The sequence below is a fragment of the Mustelus asterias genome, chromosome 5 (assembly GCF_964213995.1).
Source record: "Mustelus asterias chromosome 5, sMusAst1.hap1.1, whole genome shotgun sequence".
NCBI classification, from domain to species: Eukaryota; Metazoa; Chordata; class Chondrichthyes; order Carcharhiniformes; family Triakidae; genus Mustelus; species Mustelus asterias.
Genome location: NC_135805.1, coordinates 105,700,696 through 105,718,439, shown reverse-complemented (window position 1 = coordinate 105,718,439; position 17,744 = coordinate 105,700,696). Strand labels below are relative to the sequence as shown.

General features: G+C 41.7%; 1 protein-coding gene across 2 annotated transcripts in view; it reads left to right on the top strand.

Annotated features, from left to right (window-relative positions):
• Positions 1-17,744, top strand: part of grhl1 (grainyhead-like transcription factor 1) — an 85,284-nt gene that overhangs the window by 21,577 nt on the left and 45,963 nt on the right. For both annotated transcript variants that reach the window (XM_078213150.1, XM_078213149.1), the window contains exons 4-8: positions 1,692-1,814; positions 5,951-6,329; positions 11,079-11,155; positions 13,513-13,669; positions 14,345-14,456. In XM_078213150.1, the coding sequence (XP_078069276.1) occupies positions 1,692-1,814; positions 5,951-6,329; positions 11,079-11,155; positions 13,513-13,669; positions 14,345-14,456 (848 nt within the window). The remainder of the gene's footprint in view (positions 1-1,691; positions 1,815-5,950; positions 6,330-11,078; positions 11,156-13,512; positions 13,670-14,344; positions 14,457-17,744) is intronic.

Genomic DNA, 17,744 nt, shown 5'->3' with positions numbered 1-17,744 from the left:
TTGAAAGTTGCTATTGAATCTGCTTGTGGCACTTTACTAGGTATTGCATTCCAAATTGTCATAACTTGTTGCAGTTAATAAAACAGAAAATCCTGATCTTCCCCCGGTTTTTTGTCAACTAGCTTAAAGTTATGCCTTTTGGTTACTGACCCACTTGTCCATTGGAAACAGTTAAAACCCTCCATAATTTTCAATACCTGTATTAAATCAGTTATTTTTGTCTGAGCTCAGACAACAAGTGTTGGTTGCCTGTTTAACCGTTGGATCTATCCAAACCCAGCTTAATATCCTAGATTATTATTACTGAGCGTTGATCAGGAATGAGACTCCCATATCATTATATTTTTCCCTTTCCAGTGAACCATACTCATAGCCTCAATGTGCCAAGCAGCCACCATAGACTTGATCTCCAAGTGCGTCAACCCATAGTACCAGGGCTTGCAATGCACCATATTCTTGAGGGGTACCCCCCTGCCCTCCTTTAAGTTGATGGATGGAGACTCCAGTCCCACAAAGTCAACCTGTAAACTTGGTTGACCAGGTTTCAGCCTTGCATCAAAGTCCTAGCTGTTCCTGTTGGAATAGCCCCAGGTTTTTGGACCTGATGTATCTTCTGTTTGTGTAAAAGTCTTGTGGACAAATCAGGCTCCAAATGTTCTACACCAGACATTAGAGTTTGTTATAGATGCAAGTCAGTTTTTTAAGGTAAGAAAGAAACTCAGTCATTGACATGGAATCTGAAACTTGTAACCAGCTACAGTTAACTAGATTTATTAATTCAGACCAATGACATTAAAGAGGTTGGTCCAAATTTTCATTTGCATTGGCTGCCAATGCCAGAGGTGTGTAACAGCAACTAATCTGACATCAACTACTTAGACACTGCTGCCAATACTTAGTGATCTCCTCAATACGAGTCATTTGGGTCTAAAATGTAGTGATTACTGCAGTTTTCCAATGTAGTTTATCAGACCAATCCTGGCTGAGCCTGGCTTGGTCTGATAAACACACACATATTCCACCCCCCCACCACAAGTATTTATTTGTATCTATTAGCTCTAGAAATAGAGATATGACTGAAATTTAGTAATTGTGGCATTGTCCCAATTTTTTTAGATTTTAAGATTCTGAAATATCCATCCATTAAAAGAAGAGGTGCAAATTTCTTGTTCGTTGTCTGCTTGGCTGAGAGCAGTTTCTGCATAACACAATGATTCCTATGCTCCTGGGGTAATAGAGATATTACCTTGATTGCACTGAGGCTGCTTAAGGCTAAACCGCACGCTCAACTGATGTTTTGCAGTTTGGTTGCGTCTATTCGGAGATCATTTTTAGGTTTCACAATTATATCTTCTCAAAGATTTTAACCGTTGATCCCCTCAAAAATTTGAGTGGATGGGGAGGAACTCTCATAAAGATAAGTTACACATAGCCTGTGGAATCAACAGACATGGATACTGGGTGCTTTACTATTCTTTAAGAATTGGAACCTGTTTACATGTGGCCACCACACTATTCTTTGAACAAATATGGAAGAAAGGTCAGCAATCCCAGGAACCTCCATTACAAAATGATCATTGCAAATTGTGAATTATTACACAAACTGACTGAGGACTGATGTGTTTTATTCCATAGCTTTTTTTATTGCAATATGTTTTTTAATTTCTTTCCATTTTATTTTCTCATTGTAGATTGCTAACCCCCATGCATCCACCTCGCCCTAGAAGGGGAGTGAGACCTGGGATGCTGCCTTCTGCACAGCCAGCATCAATGCTGCTTTATGATCGACCAGAAGGAGGCACAATTCAAACTGGGTAAGCTGTCCATATCTATTTTTTAAAAAACTTCTGACATGTAATGACTGTGATTATATGCCATCAAGGAGCCATGGTTGTTATGGTGAACCATAGATGGTTACCACTATGGGTACTGAACCATAGATGGTTATCACTATGGGTACTTGTACATATGTTACTCTTGTTACTGTTGGGGTTAGGGTTGGGGTGTTCCACCTGTTGGTATTGTTCTGTGGTACACTCCGGTTGGCTCCGCCTACCTGTAGGAGTATAAAGGTCACTGCACTGCCTAGTGACCCTTTAGTCTGGGATTGTGTCGTTATGCAGTATGCTCCATTCTTGTTACTAATAAAAGCCTTTATTTCCCGGGTACGATCCAGCCTCCCGAGTGAATTAATCGCGCATCAGTTGTGAATTATCAAACTTCACAAAAATAACCTAGGCAGATTTGAGTACCTGTTGGTCCTAAGACTTGAATTTCCATCTTACCAGTCAAGAGGCAAATGCTTCTCGTGTTACTGAAAAACACTTTATCCGTTAAAGCTCAAGTTTCAACAACTTCCATCTCTAACAGTAACAGCATTTGATTTAAAAAGAAATGCTGAAGTGTTTTACATATGCTGATGGTGCTTAGTGACAAATTTTTCATTACATTAATCCTTTATTCTAATTAATTGTTTGGAATGTTTCTTCTTTGGTGTTTTGGAGTAATGTTGTGATCATATTCTTGGGCAAGATGATTTGTCTAGGTGCCTTTAATGTTGCTTGGTACCAAATCATGTAAATAAGGGATTGAGAGTAAGATTTCTAAAATTTACTTTGTGTAACTCTTGTTTAGGTGTCAGGAAATTAAAAAAATTAATTGTTTCATCAGATATTTTCGAGCACTTCTCAATAGCAGATTGGATTTCCTGCCCTAATTGTTACATTCTGCAATGATGCATAAGCCCACCACATTAGCAACCCAAATGCTGTGCTGTGAAGTACACATACTAGGTGGTGAAACCATTTATACAGATATAAGAATTGTGACAATGGGGAATTGCAAAAGAGATCTGAGATTGATGGTTGTTGTATGTTAATTTGATTGATTGGTAGGGAAACCAACATTTGCTTCAGAACCCAAGGGCTGTAGAGGAAAGGGTTAACTCTAAAAAGAGCATATTGAGCACGTGCAAAAGAAGCACAGCGATGTCACTCACAGAGGATGTCCAAGTAGCATTTTGGAGGGCAGCTCTAGCCAAATGATAGCCTCACTTAGCATGCAAATAAATGTTTTCTGAATAAAGACCGTAGCCTCCAGCGAGATCTCTCCTAGAATAAGAAACAACAAATCCCAACACAAAACCCTTGATAAAAGATGGGCTAGTGATAGCTGGGTGAAGGGTGCAGGTGGTGGTGGGAATGGGGTGGGAGAGTGGAAATCTATGAGCCTTCTTGCTCCTGAATTTTGTCTTTCACCTAACTGGAAAGGGCATCTGATAAAAACAAGTTTCGGGTTGACGGTGATGACCTCCACAGTTGAATATTCAAGTGGGGTACACCAATTAGGTTCACCCACATTTCATGCTATCTGGGCTTTGCACCTCAGCATGAGTCACTTTGTGATTGAAGGGCAAAGATAACATTTGTTGTAAGCAAAGAGGTGTCCTATCCCACTGAAGCAATAAACATTTGCATCCGTATTGGTGAGAATCTCCAGCTTTACGTTGGCCTTTTTGTTTAAAGGGATACTCTAAAAAGCTCATTACAACAACGTTATTTGTCAAGTGCTGGTTCAGAAAAGGCATTCTCTGTTTAAAATCTTTCTTCGGAGTAAGAAGTTACAATTAAAAATCTCTACCAGTGCCATCTTCCAGTGTTTAAAGGCTGGGCTGTGGAAAATAGTCAAGAGCTGGGATGTAAAGAGCAATGATGGCACATATAAATAGTTTAATGTGGGAAATAAGATCAAGGAAAGCTAGAAATACAGGTCAGTCAAACAATTGGCTGCAGGTTGGCAACGGAGTAATCCAGCATAAAATCGTATTACTAAAATGCCTGTCAGCAATAGAGGAATAGCTTCTGGACCGGCCACATAGTGTGACTCTCGGTATACCTTTGAAAAGGAGGGGCACAGATCACAATGTAGAAGGCAAGTATGTTTATAGGTAACCTTAATATCATAGAATAGAACATAGAATTCTTGCAGTGCAGAAGTAGGCCATTCAGCCCATCCACCTAATTCGCACATCTTTGGACTGTGGGAGAAATCCGGAGCACCCAGAGCAAACCCACGCAGACATAGGGAGAACATGCTAAACTCCACACAGTCACCGAAGGCTGGATTCGAACACTGGTCCCTGGTGTTGTGAGGCAGCGATGCTAACCACTGCCACTCTGGCCCAAGTTAAATCCTGGGTTTGATTGAGGGGATCGCGATGAATTTTCCAGGATTTCTTTTCTTTTTACGTCTACTTGGAGATTACATGGCTTCTAGAGTGGGTATGAGGACATAGGTTGGGTCAGGGATTGGGGGAAATTGTGTGGCTACAAAATGTTGGGGAGGAAAGAAGTGTTTGATAGTCCACACTTTGTGTGTTAGGTGAGCTCGATGGACCAGTTGGGCTTTACCACATTGTCATTTTTACATGATAAATCAAACAAAAACTCACTTAATTTAGCATTTATTATGGTGGTGTTCTTTGATGCATTACATTTCCTGCATGTTTTTAGTGGAAACAAAAATGAATTCCATGTACAATTTCTATCTTTGCCCATGAACCCATTTCATTTTCATTGCTGTTTTATTCACAATACCTGAGATCCCCCTGCTTAACCTCAGCGTTACTGTCTTCCTTTTTGGGGTGGGATATCTCCGTGTCACTGTCTCCCCCTGGGAAATGGAGGGGGGGGGGGTGTATCCGTGTCATTGGGCTGGATTTTAATGGAATGGGTGGGGATGGTGCGAGACTCTCTGTAGGTGTGAAAATGGTGGCGGTGATCTAATTCTGGGATTTCTGAACTCATCCCCAGCATTTCTGAATTTTACCAGTGCTGTTATTAGAGTGCAGGACGGTTCGTGTCACAAGACAACACACTGCACTCCTGATCTGGCTAGTTGCATTGCAGGGAAAGGCAGTTTTCATAAGAATTGGGCCAAGAAAGGCCTAGTGGTTTGCAGCACCTCAAGAGGTTTAGTGAACTGTAGTCTGAATGAGGGAACCTTTTACATGATGAGTTTAGAACACATTACTCATGCCACGCTATGGCCCCCATGGTCCCTCATACCCTCCATGCCAAGCTATGGCACTTCCATGCCCATTCACCCAATAGCCATTGAACCCTATAGTGACAAATGATGTGTTATGAAACCTTCAAAAAAAAAAGTCATTCATTCAGAAAAATGCTTTTACTACAGCCCAGTAACAACGTCTAGCCTGTAGTCTGTCCCCTCCTGTCAGATTTGATATTTTCATTCATTTGCATGTCATTATTGATTTGCTCTGCTTTTCTCACCAGTCTGAAATGCCCTAATTTTTCCACAAGTCTTTGGGAAATGCTGGACTTGCAAAACAAAAATGATAACTTTATTCCATTTTGAACTTCAGATTGTTGAAACCTTCCACTTCGACTCTTCCTTTAATCATTTATCATGATTATAAGAACTTTGGGGTCAAATTTGAGTGGATTTGCCTGACATTGACAGGCATCAACATCCTCACAATGGGTCAGTAGCAATACTGTCCCCGACTACCAGCAATGCAGTCACCACCATTCTAAAAGACTTCAAAAGCACCTACCTGATTCAGGTGAGGGATTCATGGAAACTGTGATCGCATGACGAATGCTCAAGATCACCTATGGCTGGGGAGACACTTCTCTGCTAGAATGTGCTGCTGATCTACTTATTCTCCCAATCAGAATCTACCCTGATGTTCAAATAGAACTGTGCGTTTTGTGAGAAGTCAGCTTAAAGGGGATTAGCAGGTTAAATATCCGAGGTTGCGGGAATAGGGCCTGGGTGGGATTGTGGTCGGTGCAGACTCAATGGACCAAATGGCAGCCTCCTGCACTGTAAGGATTCTATGGAATTCTATGGAAAATGTTTGAGTGGTTTTCCACATTGCTGTTGTATTACTACTCATAGGAAACCATTGTCTTGTCTTTTCAAGGAATTGCGTGCCATCTGCAGCGGATCACCCAGTCGTTTCCACGGCAGACAGCCGAGTGCAGCAACTGAGAGTTTTGCCGGTCAATTTGGTGTTGCCCGGCCATCCTGTAGCACACGACAAAGTCAATCAGTTTACAACCCCAGACACTACTGTCACTGTCTCTGTCACAACAGTACCGACCCACTCCATTAAAACCGAAATGAACCCTAATAACTTTTCAGTGGGAATGCCACCAACATCGTACTGCAGCGAGCTTCCTGAACGCTCGGTCATCTATGACCGAAATCCCCATGGTGATCACTTTGCCCCAACTGCACAGTCACAAAGAAGAACTCCGGACACCACTTTCACAGAGACTTTCAAGCCAGGCTCTCAAGAGGTAAACCAGTTATTTACTGCATGGCATAATTTAAGTTATTTATTGGTCTCCTTTATGATGGAAAGATCCTGCATTTTAAATTCGGCTGCCCTGAGGAGAGATCAGAAATGATCAGCTCTCAATGTTAGTACCAACCTGAGTCTGTGCTATGAGGTGTGTAGCAGCAGGTTTTGGGTGACTTGATTTCTATCCTTGCTGATGTTACCCCACAATAACATGACAGAGATTGAGAATGCCACAGAATTGGATGGGAAGAATTGAACCAATATTCCATTATGCCATGAAGTCGTGTTCCAATGGACCATAGCACATACCACTCCTTGCAGCAATGTTAGTTGAAGCTGAATCTTAGTGTGCCATGTCATCTACTTACTGAGTTTGCTCAGTGATCAGTAAATCATTGGAAGTGAAAATGGTCAGTACCAATTTCAACTAGGACATTTTTCAAGTTGTCCTGAGGCACAGATATTACTTTACACAATCATGCTTTGTGGTGTCCATATTACGCCTGTAAAAAGACACATCTAGTCCAGAGTTTCTTCCTGCTTGGTGGGGTAGGCGAAGTGTAAATATAGGAGTGGGTTAAAACAGTCAGCGGGTGCACTGACTCAAGAAAGGTATTAGGAGGCCTGTGAGAAAGTCGTGTCTTTAAAATGTTGCATTACTGAAAGTAGTAAAGTTAACTAAACAAAATCAGAGACTTATAGTTTCTTTTAAAATCTCTCACAAAGAAATGCCTGTTTGCATAAATGGTGAATTATGTTAACAAGTGTCAGCTGTTATCATGTAGTAAAGTAGGCTGTTATTTAAAAGCAAAATACTGTGGATGTTAGAAATCTGAAATAAAAACAGGAAATACTGGAAAAACTCAGTAGGTCTGGCAGCATCTGTGGAGCGAAAAAGGTACAGACTCAAAATGTTTACCCTGTTTCTCCACAGATGCTGCCAGATCTGAATCTTTCCAGCATTCCTGTTTTTATACTCAGTGATCAAATTGCACTTTTACTACATTGGGCTGGGTTTCTATCTCCATTATTTAACTAATACATTATAAAGCTCTAATTAGCTGGAATCAAGAGGAACAAATTCTATCTGTGAATTTGTTCCAATTTTATAATTATTTTACAAATACAGTGCCCCTGTTGTGGTTTTTTAAAAATTCAGTTGATCAAGTTTGAGTATAGTTTGAATTGATATTGCTACCATTGACTGTTAAGGAAAAGTATCAGCTACGATTACTAGGTCTGATCACAATGCAAATTAGAGGGCAAAAAATCCAAAGAAACATTGTGTTAAATGAGTTCTGGGTCAATTAATTGTATAATTGGAGAGAAAGAAACATAGAAGGGATTGCCAGGCTTGGCAAGAGGTAGACATGTTTAAATCTGGAAAAGAAATGGGATGGTTCTGGCCTCTTTCCCATCTTTTATTCTCCATAAGCTTCAGCTCATCCAAAGGTCTGCTGCCTGTATCTTAGCTTGCACCATTCCGTCCACCCATTAACCTTGTGTTTACCATCCTGTGTTGGCTTTCGGTCTGACTATGCCTCAGTTTTAAAATTCTCATCCATGTTTTCAGATCCCTTCTTCTTCTCTCCCCTCTCCATTTCTGTAGCCTCCTCTAGCTCCACAACCATCTTGAGACAACTGACTTCTCAAATTCTGGTGTGTTGCACATTAATTTTAACCACTCCACCATTGATACCCCCACCATCAGCTACCTCAGCTTTAAGCTCTGTAATTCTCTCCGTAAGCCTCTCTGCAATTCCACTCTGTCCTACTTTACGCTGCTCTTTAAAGCCTACGTCTTTAACCAAGCTTTTGATTATCTGTTCTAACATCTCATTATGTGGCTTGGTGTCAATTTTTTTTTGAAGTGCCTCAGGGTGTTTTCCTAGTTTAAAGATGTAATATAAATGCAAGTTGTTATTGTGCCCAGTGTTTTTGAGCTACTTTTATGTTCTATTTCATAATATAGAACAATTACACCATCACATGGAACAAGAACACACTAGGCCCGTAATTAACTAGAACTTTCCTCGTCGGACCAGTAACTTCAATTACAGCCTTTACCGCAACCATTTACAGATAGATGAGAATAATAGATTATTATAGATTATGTAACCACTAAGCATCTTTCACCATTACAGCTGTTTCTGTTTACCGCAGTTACAGATAAACACACCACGTATGTATGTAGTACACTGAATGTAGAAAAAAAAATGCTTCAAGTCTACAGCAACTTGCATTTATATAGCACTCTAACATGATGAAATGTCCAAAGGCGCTAAGCATGATAAATAAGTATGACACCAAACCACATGAGATATTATTAAACATGGATCTTATCCCTTCTCATTTTACATTATTGTCCAGAAGTGAATTTCTATCCCCTTGTGTTTAAAATGGAAAACTTTATAACAGATGCTCTTGAAAGGTCAACGTCTTGTAACACTGTGTGCTCATCTATGAACACAAATAGGCCTTCACCCATGTTTGACGCCACCTAGTCACCACTACTTTGCATTCCCTTTTATTTTCAATCTTATTGATGGCCCGTACGACAACAGGCTTTGCCTCTTTGTCCATGTTTCTGCAAAAATTCTGAAATGGCTGCCATCACCAAAAAAAATACAAGGTGCCTTTCACCAGCTCTGGACATCCCAAGACCTTATGATTTTTTCCCCCCATGTGACAGTCAAGCTGGTGGTTTAACCTCAGCACTGTTACCAAATCGGGATAGAAACCAGGATAAATGCTGTGACAGCACGTTGCTATCAGATCCTCCCGAGGACCCAAAAAGGGCTTCAGATTAAAAGACTGAATTGATAAACAAATCAGTCTTTCTGCTCCAGTTCTTGCCAACCTGTGGTTTTCCAATCTAATAAAATATCTGGGGGAATAATCACAGGTTGGTCAGTGGAAAATCTTAGCCGTGCATAAGATGCTGCTCAACTGATGGGGAAGAGGAATCACAATAGAGTGAGTGTATATTTAATCTTAATTTGCTGATTTTTAAGTGGAAAGGTAGTCATGAGTACGAGGTGCTGTTTTCCTGTTTAACACTTCCAACTGCTTTTTTGTTGAAATTAATGGAGAGGGAAATTTATAGCCCGCACTGTAACTCTACTTTGCATAAGGAAGGAAAAAGCTTGCCATTTATTCTTTCTCCGAGGACATCTAAAAGCATTTCACAGACGCTGAATTGCTTTGAAGTGCAGTCACTGTTGCCATGTGAGTAAATGCAGCAGCCATTTTGCTCAAAGTGGTCTCCAAAAATGTCAATGAGATAAATAATTTTCACCAGTGGGTTGGGAAGAAAGTTGGCCAGAACTACCTGCTTTTCTTCAATTAGTGTCACAAAACCTTTAATGTCCAGAAGAGTTTGCAAGCAGGAACCTAATTTCACCGTTTTTATTTGAAACATGGTACCTTTGGCAGTGCAGCAATCCTCCGTGCTGCCTAAATTATTTACTGTAAGTCCCAGAATGGGGCTGAAACCCACTCAAAGAAGAATTTTATCAGCAGAACTAGGCTGCCACAGTACCATCCATGCACAGCCTTACTCGGGAATGGATCAAAACCTGCATAAGCGCAAATACAAATATGTTTTGGTGTTCATCCTGGGTGAGCAAGTAATACGTCCACAAACACAGATTGAAGTTATACTCCTGCCCTAGTCAAGAGCGTTGTCGCTTTAAAGGAAAAATAGCTTTTAAGTTCATTCACCAGCAACAGCCTGTTTGTGCATCAGAATTAGGCTGATGTTGATTAAGATAGAAAAAAATCATAGAAACCCTACAGTGCAGAAGGAGGCCATTCGGCCCATCGAGTCTGCACCGACCACAATCCCACCCAGGCCCTACCCCCACATATTTTACCTGCTAATCCCTCTAACCCACACATCCCAGGACTCTAAGGGGCAATTTTTTTAACCTGGCCAATCAACCTAACCCGCACATCTTTGGACTGTGGGAGGAAACCGGAGCACCCGGAGGAAACCCACGCAGACACGAGGAGAATGTGCAAACTCCACACAGACAGTGAACCGAGCCGGGAATCGAACCCGGGACCCTGGAGCTGTGAAGCAGCAGTGCTAACCACTGTGCTACCGTGCCACCCGATGTGATTAATGGAGAGGGAAATTTATAGCCCGCACTGTAACTCTACTTTGCATAAGGAAGGAAAAAGCTTGCCATTTATTCTTTCTCCGAGGACATCTAAAAGCATTTCACAGACGCTGAATTGCTTTGAAGTGCAGTCACTGTTGCCATGTGAGTGAATGCAGCAGCCATTTTGCTCAAAGTGGCCTCCAAAAATGTCAATGAGATAAATAATTTTCACCAGTGGTTTGGGAAGAATCCATTAAGATGTGATTTTAAAAAAAGTTGCTCATTGTCAAATGTAATAATGAATGTGTTAAAAGGCTTCTGCAAAAAAAAAATCTGTTTAATTGCATGTAGAACATTGAAATTGAAAATTACTGCAAGCATAAATCAGTCCATACATTCCTGCTGATGAATCGGGTGAATAACACTTATGGCGAGCAATTGCTTATGCTTCAATATATTGGTTATACATTTATCATTTATCTTTGGGGTCAGGATAAAGGTTTTTTTTTAGAACTTTCTGTTCTAAGCAAATTAAATTCCATAATGGGATATGTAGCTCTAATCTATGCATGAGTGTAGTCATGACCTGAGTAGCCGCTTTTTCATTCTATGTTTTTTATGTTTCATTTTATCAACAGGTATTTGGCTTTCCTACCGATCTCCACATTCGAATGCCCACAATGAGTTCAGAGGAGTATGCCTTTGATAGAATGAGGTAAATATTTTTAATATTCCTATCATCATCTTGTGGGAGTTTGATATATATGTATTCTTACACATTAATTATTACATTTCAAATATTACTTGCTAACACTTGGAACTTTTAAAATGTTTCTACATTATGTGTAATGGTGAGTTACAGCAGTGGCATGTGATAAATAGATAATAAATCACATCAAGCCAGAGAGTAGGATTCAACCCAGGCTTAAGTGGAGAAAAACACTCGCGATGGCTTGATGGAGCAAAAAGCCTGTTCCTGTGATTTAACATTCTATGAATCTATTGTGGAATACAGAATCTAATCAGCACTACTTTCTGTCAGCCATTAGCTCTTGAACAAAACTTCAAACTAGCACTCAACAGCAGACCGTGTTGGCTATAACCATAGACACTTGGGTGTATTAAATAGATTATAATTCTGTGATCCAGGACCAGAAAGTGCATTGTTGTTGTATAACACACTTGATGTACTGGCAATAATCAAAACCCCTCATGGTAGCTTGTATCTTCTTTCGCCTAATTACAATGACCAAGTTAACTTGGTCTTTGTAATATGTAAAGACCAGTAATTCACATAGTGAGCAAAGGACCATTTCTTCAGTGGGGCTAAGGGTGGCTTGATGGCACAGTGGTTAGCACTACTGCCTCACGGTGCCAGGGACGCCAGTTCAATTCCAGCCTTGGGTGACTGTCTGTGTGGAGTTGCATGTTCTTCCTGTGTCTGCATGGGTTTCCTCCGGGTGCTCTAGTTTCCTCCCACAGTCCAAAGATGTGCAGGTTAGATTGATTGGTCGTGCTAAATTGCCCCTTAGTATCCCAAGACGTGGAGGTTGGGGAATTAGAGGGGTAAATACGTGGCATTATGGATGTACAGCCTGGCTAAGATGTTCGGAGAGTTGAAGCTTGGAGAGTCGATGCAGACTTGATGGGCTGAATGGCCTCCTTGTGCACTGAAGGGATTCTATGACTGGCAGAATGATCAGATGTTTCATAGAAGTTTTCAGGATTCTTCAAATGTAATTCTGAGCGAAATGATTTTTAACAGAGTGTTTGTTTCTGTGAGAGGTGGGTACTTAGGAAAGCAAGGAACCAGGAAAGACCATTCAGTCCATCAAGATAATTTGTACCACAAACTTCACCCCGTCAATTTTAATTTACGGGAGAAAAGCTATACAAAGATGCACCTTGATCTCCAAAGGTAATCAAAGAAAATATCAGAATATCTACCCAACCCCATACCTGACTGCCTACTACCTTCCATGGATGGTGCTAGAATCATAGTGATCTATCCTGTGAAACAATTGTCTACTTTGATGTTATACTTCCTGCAGATTCATTGGAAAATAAATGTTTATGAATGGATTTTTTCCTTTCTACGCTGCCATCTCCTCGCCTTCCCCCTTAAAAGCAATAATTCCTTCCTGGGGTACAGTTCCAAGGATGCTGGTTACCCTCTGGCACTCAGTTGACCATTCCTTGAGCTCAAATAGTGAGCATCAGCAGGTTGGTTAATAGTGGGGTGTATTAGGACTGAGCCTGAATCTGCCCTAGCCCTATATCCATGTGAACTTTAGCAGAGGTTGCTGGGAAGCAGTTGGGGGTGAGAACCCTGGCCAATTTATCCAAACCTGGCCAAGGAGGGCTGGTATTAAATGTAGTGCTCCAGCTTCTGCTGCATCATTTGAGGTCAGCTAACATGGCACAATCACCATGTACAATTAGAGTCTACAATCCAGATTATTCAGCCAACTGACCTGTGCTGCACAAAGGCCTCCTCCTAATCCTATTCATCTTACATTATAATCATAGAAACCAGAAGCAGGAGTAGGCCAGTTGGCCCTTCAAGCCTACTCCGCCATTCAATATGGTCATGGCTGATCATCAAATTCACTATCCTGATTTTCTCCCCGTATCCTTTGATCCCTTTAGCCCCAAGAGCTATATCTAATTTCTTCTTGAAATCTCACAATGTTATGGTATCAACTACTTTCTGTGGTAGTGAATTCCACAAATCCACCACTTTTTGGGTGAAGAAATTTCTCCTCACCTCAGGTCCAAAAGTTTTATCCCTTATTCTCAAACAATGCCCCTTAGTTCTGGACTCACCCCACTAACCAGGTGATTGATCAGGAAATCTTTGAGTATGTGTTGATTCACTGATGCACTTCATCCATTCAGCTATCAGGGCAGAAACCAACTCTTTTATGCTGTCAAAAGTTATTGAACTATGTTATTCTGGCAGAAATGCATGTTTCTGATATATAAGTATGTACGTGGAGTAGAAAAATACTAGCTTTCTAGCTGAGTGTGGGATTTATGGTTCAATTTTTTTTTAAATTTACTGTTTCACAGAAGTACATTTGAATATGTGTTGGAAGCTTCCAAGTCACTAAAACAGAAAACAGGTGATGGAACCATGACGTACTTGAACAAGGGGCAGTTTTATCCCATCACACTCAAAGAAGTGGGTTCCAATGATGAAATCCATCATCCAGTCAGCAAAGTCAGGGTAAGTGTTAGTCGTTTGTATGAATGTCACCTGTATTTTATTGAAATAAGATCTAACTGTTAACTGCACAAATAAGGTCACACCATTTTCATTTATTTAAGAATTTTAAAAAAAACATTAATTGATATAGTCCTTGAAAGAAGCATCGTATTGTAAACCCAAGCTCTTAATAAATGGTGTAGATTCAAACTTTGTGATATTGTAAAACGGGTGATAGCAAGTCAGAAACTTGTCATCTCCAATTTTTTATTTTCTTCAGAAGAGATGCATGATGGAGTGCTGATTCTCTAGCCCTGATTTACACATACTTAATATCAAACCCCTTTTTTTGAAAAATAAAGAAAGAATTGCAAGCAGCAAATGGGACAGCACATATTATTTTCTTTCTGTGTGTGGAGTTTGCACATTCTCCCTGTGTCTGCGTGGGTTTCCTCCCACAGTCCAAAGATGTGCAGATTAGATTGATTGGCCATGCTAAATTGCCCCTAGTGTCAGGGGATTAGCAGGGTAAATATGTGGAGTTACGGGGATAGGGCCTGGGTGGGAATGTGGTTGGTGCAGACTTGATGGACTGAATGACCTCCTTCTGCACTGTAGGGATTCTATTTCTGGTCCTGTTTAAAGTTTCCACTTCCTTATTATGATGCAAAATTCTGGATTTTCTTCTATTTTCAGAGTGTAATAATGGTTGTTTTTGGTGATGATAAAATCCGCGATGAGCAACTTCGGCATTGGAAATATTGGCACTCCCGGCAGCACACTGCGAAACAACGCTGCATTGACATCGGTATGGAACCAGCAATTTCTTGCAATGAAATAAAAGGCACTTTGTTTAAAGAAGCAACAAATAAGTGGGACAGTGTGGTATAGTGTGTCAATGTGAACTGTGTCTCTCTTTTTGACTGTGATCATCAATGAGAAATAATATGACTTGATCCACCCTGGAAAATAAAGTGTTGATCGCTTCCCTGCTGCACTTGCTGTGCCTGACTGACTGCATTGGATGTCCAGGGCAGAACCCTGGAATGATCCTGAGGCAAAGATCTTCAGGGTAATTATCACCCTTGGCAGCCACTGGCAAGACATGGTCTTTTTGTGGAGCAGGCAACAGATTTTCCTTTCGGTGGTTGCAAAGGTCAAAGATAATCTGTCTTGAGAAATGCAACCTCCTCAGACATGACTAGAAAAGCCATCATTATTTTGTAGGTCCTGTTGGATGGATAAGCCATCTCCAAACATTCCACTAAAATGCTGTTTTAAGCAGCTCTTGCTGAATGTTGAGTGCTCTTTTGCTGCTGTTGCTCTTTGATTTGATTTATTATTCTCACATGTATTCGTATACAGTGGACAATATTGTTTCTTGCGCACAATACAGACAAAGGCATACTGTGCATAGAGAAGGAAAGGGTGCAGAATGTAGTGTTACAGTCATAGCTAGAGGCGGCACGGTAGCACAGTGGTTCGCACTGCTGCTTCACAGCTCCAGAGACCTGGGTTCGATTCCTGGCTTGGGTCACTGTCTGTGTGGAGTTTGCACATTCTCCTCGTGTCTGCGTGGGTTTCCCCCGGGTGCTCCGGTTTCCTCCCACAGTCCAAAGATGTGAGGGTTAGGTTGATTGGCCATACTAAAATTGCCTCTTAGTGTCCTGAGATGCGTGGGTTCGAGGGATTAGCAGGTAAATGTGTAGTGATAAGGGGGTAGGGCCTGGGTGGGATTGTGGTTGGCGCAGACTCGATGGGCCGAATGGCCTCTTTCTGCACTGTAGGGTTTCTATGATTCTATGGGTGTGGAGAAAGATTAACTTAATATAACATTCTCTTTCTTCCTTCCCAACTTAGAACAATGAAGCTAGAGTGTTACACATCATAAGGGTGCAGTGCATCTTGAGGTCACTAACCAAAAGGAAAAATCACAAATGAGCAGATTTCAAAGTTGCAACTCATCTTAACTGAGATGAGAAACACACAGATGCCCTTGGTGCTCAGCAGGATTTTAATTTTCTCTCTAACTTAAAATTGCACTGGAGATCTTAATTTTGATGTGGAGATGCCGGCGTTGGACTGGGGTAAACACAGTAAGAAGTCTCACAACACCAAGTTAAAGTCCAACAAGTTTATTTGGTAGCACAAGCCACTAGCTTTCGGAGCGCTGCTCCTTCGGCAGATGAGTGAGATTTCAGTTCACAAACAGGGCATATAAAGACACAAACTCAATTTACAAAATAATGATTGGAATGCGAGTCTTTACAGGTAATCAAGCCTTAAACGTACAGATAATGTGAGTGGAGAGAGGGTTAAGCACAGGTTAAAGAGATGTGTATTGTCTCCAGCCAGGATAGTTAGTGAGATTTTGCAAGCTCAGGCAAGGCGTGGGGGTTACAGATAGTGTGACATGAACCCAAGATCCCGGTTGAGGCCGTCCTCATGTGTGCAGAACTTGGCTATCAGTCTCTGCTCAGTGACTCTGCATTGTCGTGTGTTGTGAAGGCCGCCTTGGAGAATGCTTACCGGGAGATCAGAGGCCGAATGTCCGTGACCGCTGAAGTGTTCCCCAACAGGAAGAGAACACTCTTGCCTGATGATTGTCGAGCAGTGTTCATTCACCGTTGTCGTAGCGTCTGCATGGTCTCCCCAATGTACCATGCCTCGGGACATCCTTTCCTGCAATGTATCAGGTAGACAACGTTGGCTGAGTTGCAAGTCGATGACACGGATGCCATCATCTTACGTGAGAACACCATCCACCAGGTACACGGTACATACACTTGCAACTCGGCCAATGTTGTCTACCTGAAACGCTGCAGGAAAGGATGGTACATTGGGGAGACCATGCAGACACTACGACAACGGATGAATGAACACTGCTCGACAATCACCAAGCAAGACTGTTCTCTTCCTGTTGGGGAACACTTCAGCGGTCACGGGCATTCCGCCTCTGATCTTCGGGTAAGCGTTCTCCAAGGCGGCCTTCACAACACACAACAACGCAGAGTCGCTGAGCAGAGACTGATAGCCAAGTTCTGCACACATGAGGACGGCCTCAACCGGGATCTTGGGTTCATGTCACACTATCCGTCACCCCCACGACTTGCCTGCGCTTGCAAAATCTCACTAACTGTCCTGGGTGGAGACAATACACATCTCTTTAACCTGTGCTTAACCCTCTCTCCACTCACATTGTCTGTACCTTTAAGGCTTGATTACCTGTAAAGACTCGCATTCCAACCATTATTTTGTAAATTGAGTTTGTGTCTTTATATGCCCTGTTTGTGAACTAAAATCCCACTCACTTGATGAAGCGCTCCGAAAGCTTCCGAAGGCTTGTGCTAACAAATAAACCTGTTGGACTTTAACCTGATGTTGTGAGACTTCTTACGATCTTAATTTTGTCAGAGGACTTTGATTTGCCTGAGATCCATAGCCTCTGACTTGCCTGTAGTGGGGTCTCAACCAGCTAGCGGGTCTACTTTACGAATGACCCTCACTTTGCATTTTTATTCATAGAAATCATAGAAACCCTACACACCATTTGAAAGAGGCTATTTGGCCCATCGAGTCTGCACCAACCACAATCCCACCCAGGCCCTACCCCCATATCCCTACATATTTTACCCACTAATCCCTCTAACCTACACATCTCAGGACACTAAGGGGCAATTTAAGCATGACCAATCAACCTAACCCCCACATCTTTGGAATGTGGGAGGAAACCGGAGCACCCAGAGGAAACCCACACAGACACGAGAATGTGCAAACTCCACACAGACAGTGACCTAAGCCGGGAATCGAACCCAGGTCCCTGGAGCTGTGAAGCAGCAGTGCTAACCACTGTGCTACCGTGCCGCCCCCATTTTGTACTTAAATGGGCAGGAATCACCTCCAAGTGCTACATGTCTCAGCCATTGTATGTGACACCTGAAAATTATTTTTGCAATTACTCTCCGGTGCCAGTACCCCTCTTAATTCAAAGTTGCTTTGTTCAACTTGTTGGATCATTCACATTTGCTGGGTTGGTGTGGGCGGTGGCACAACTGACTTTGAATTCAGGAGTAGTTTGCCATATAATGTCACCTTG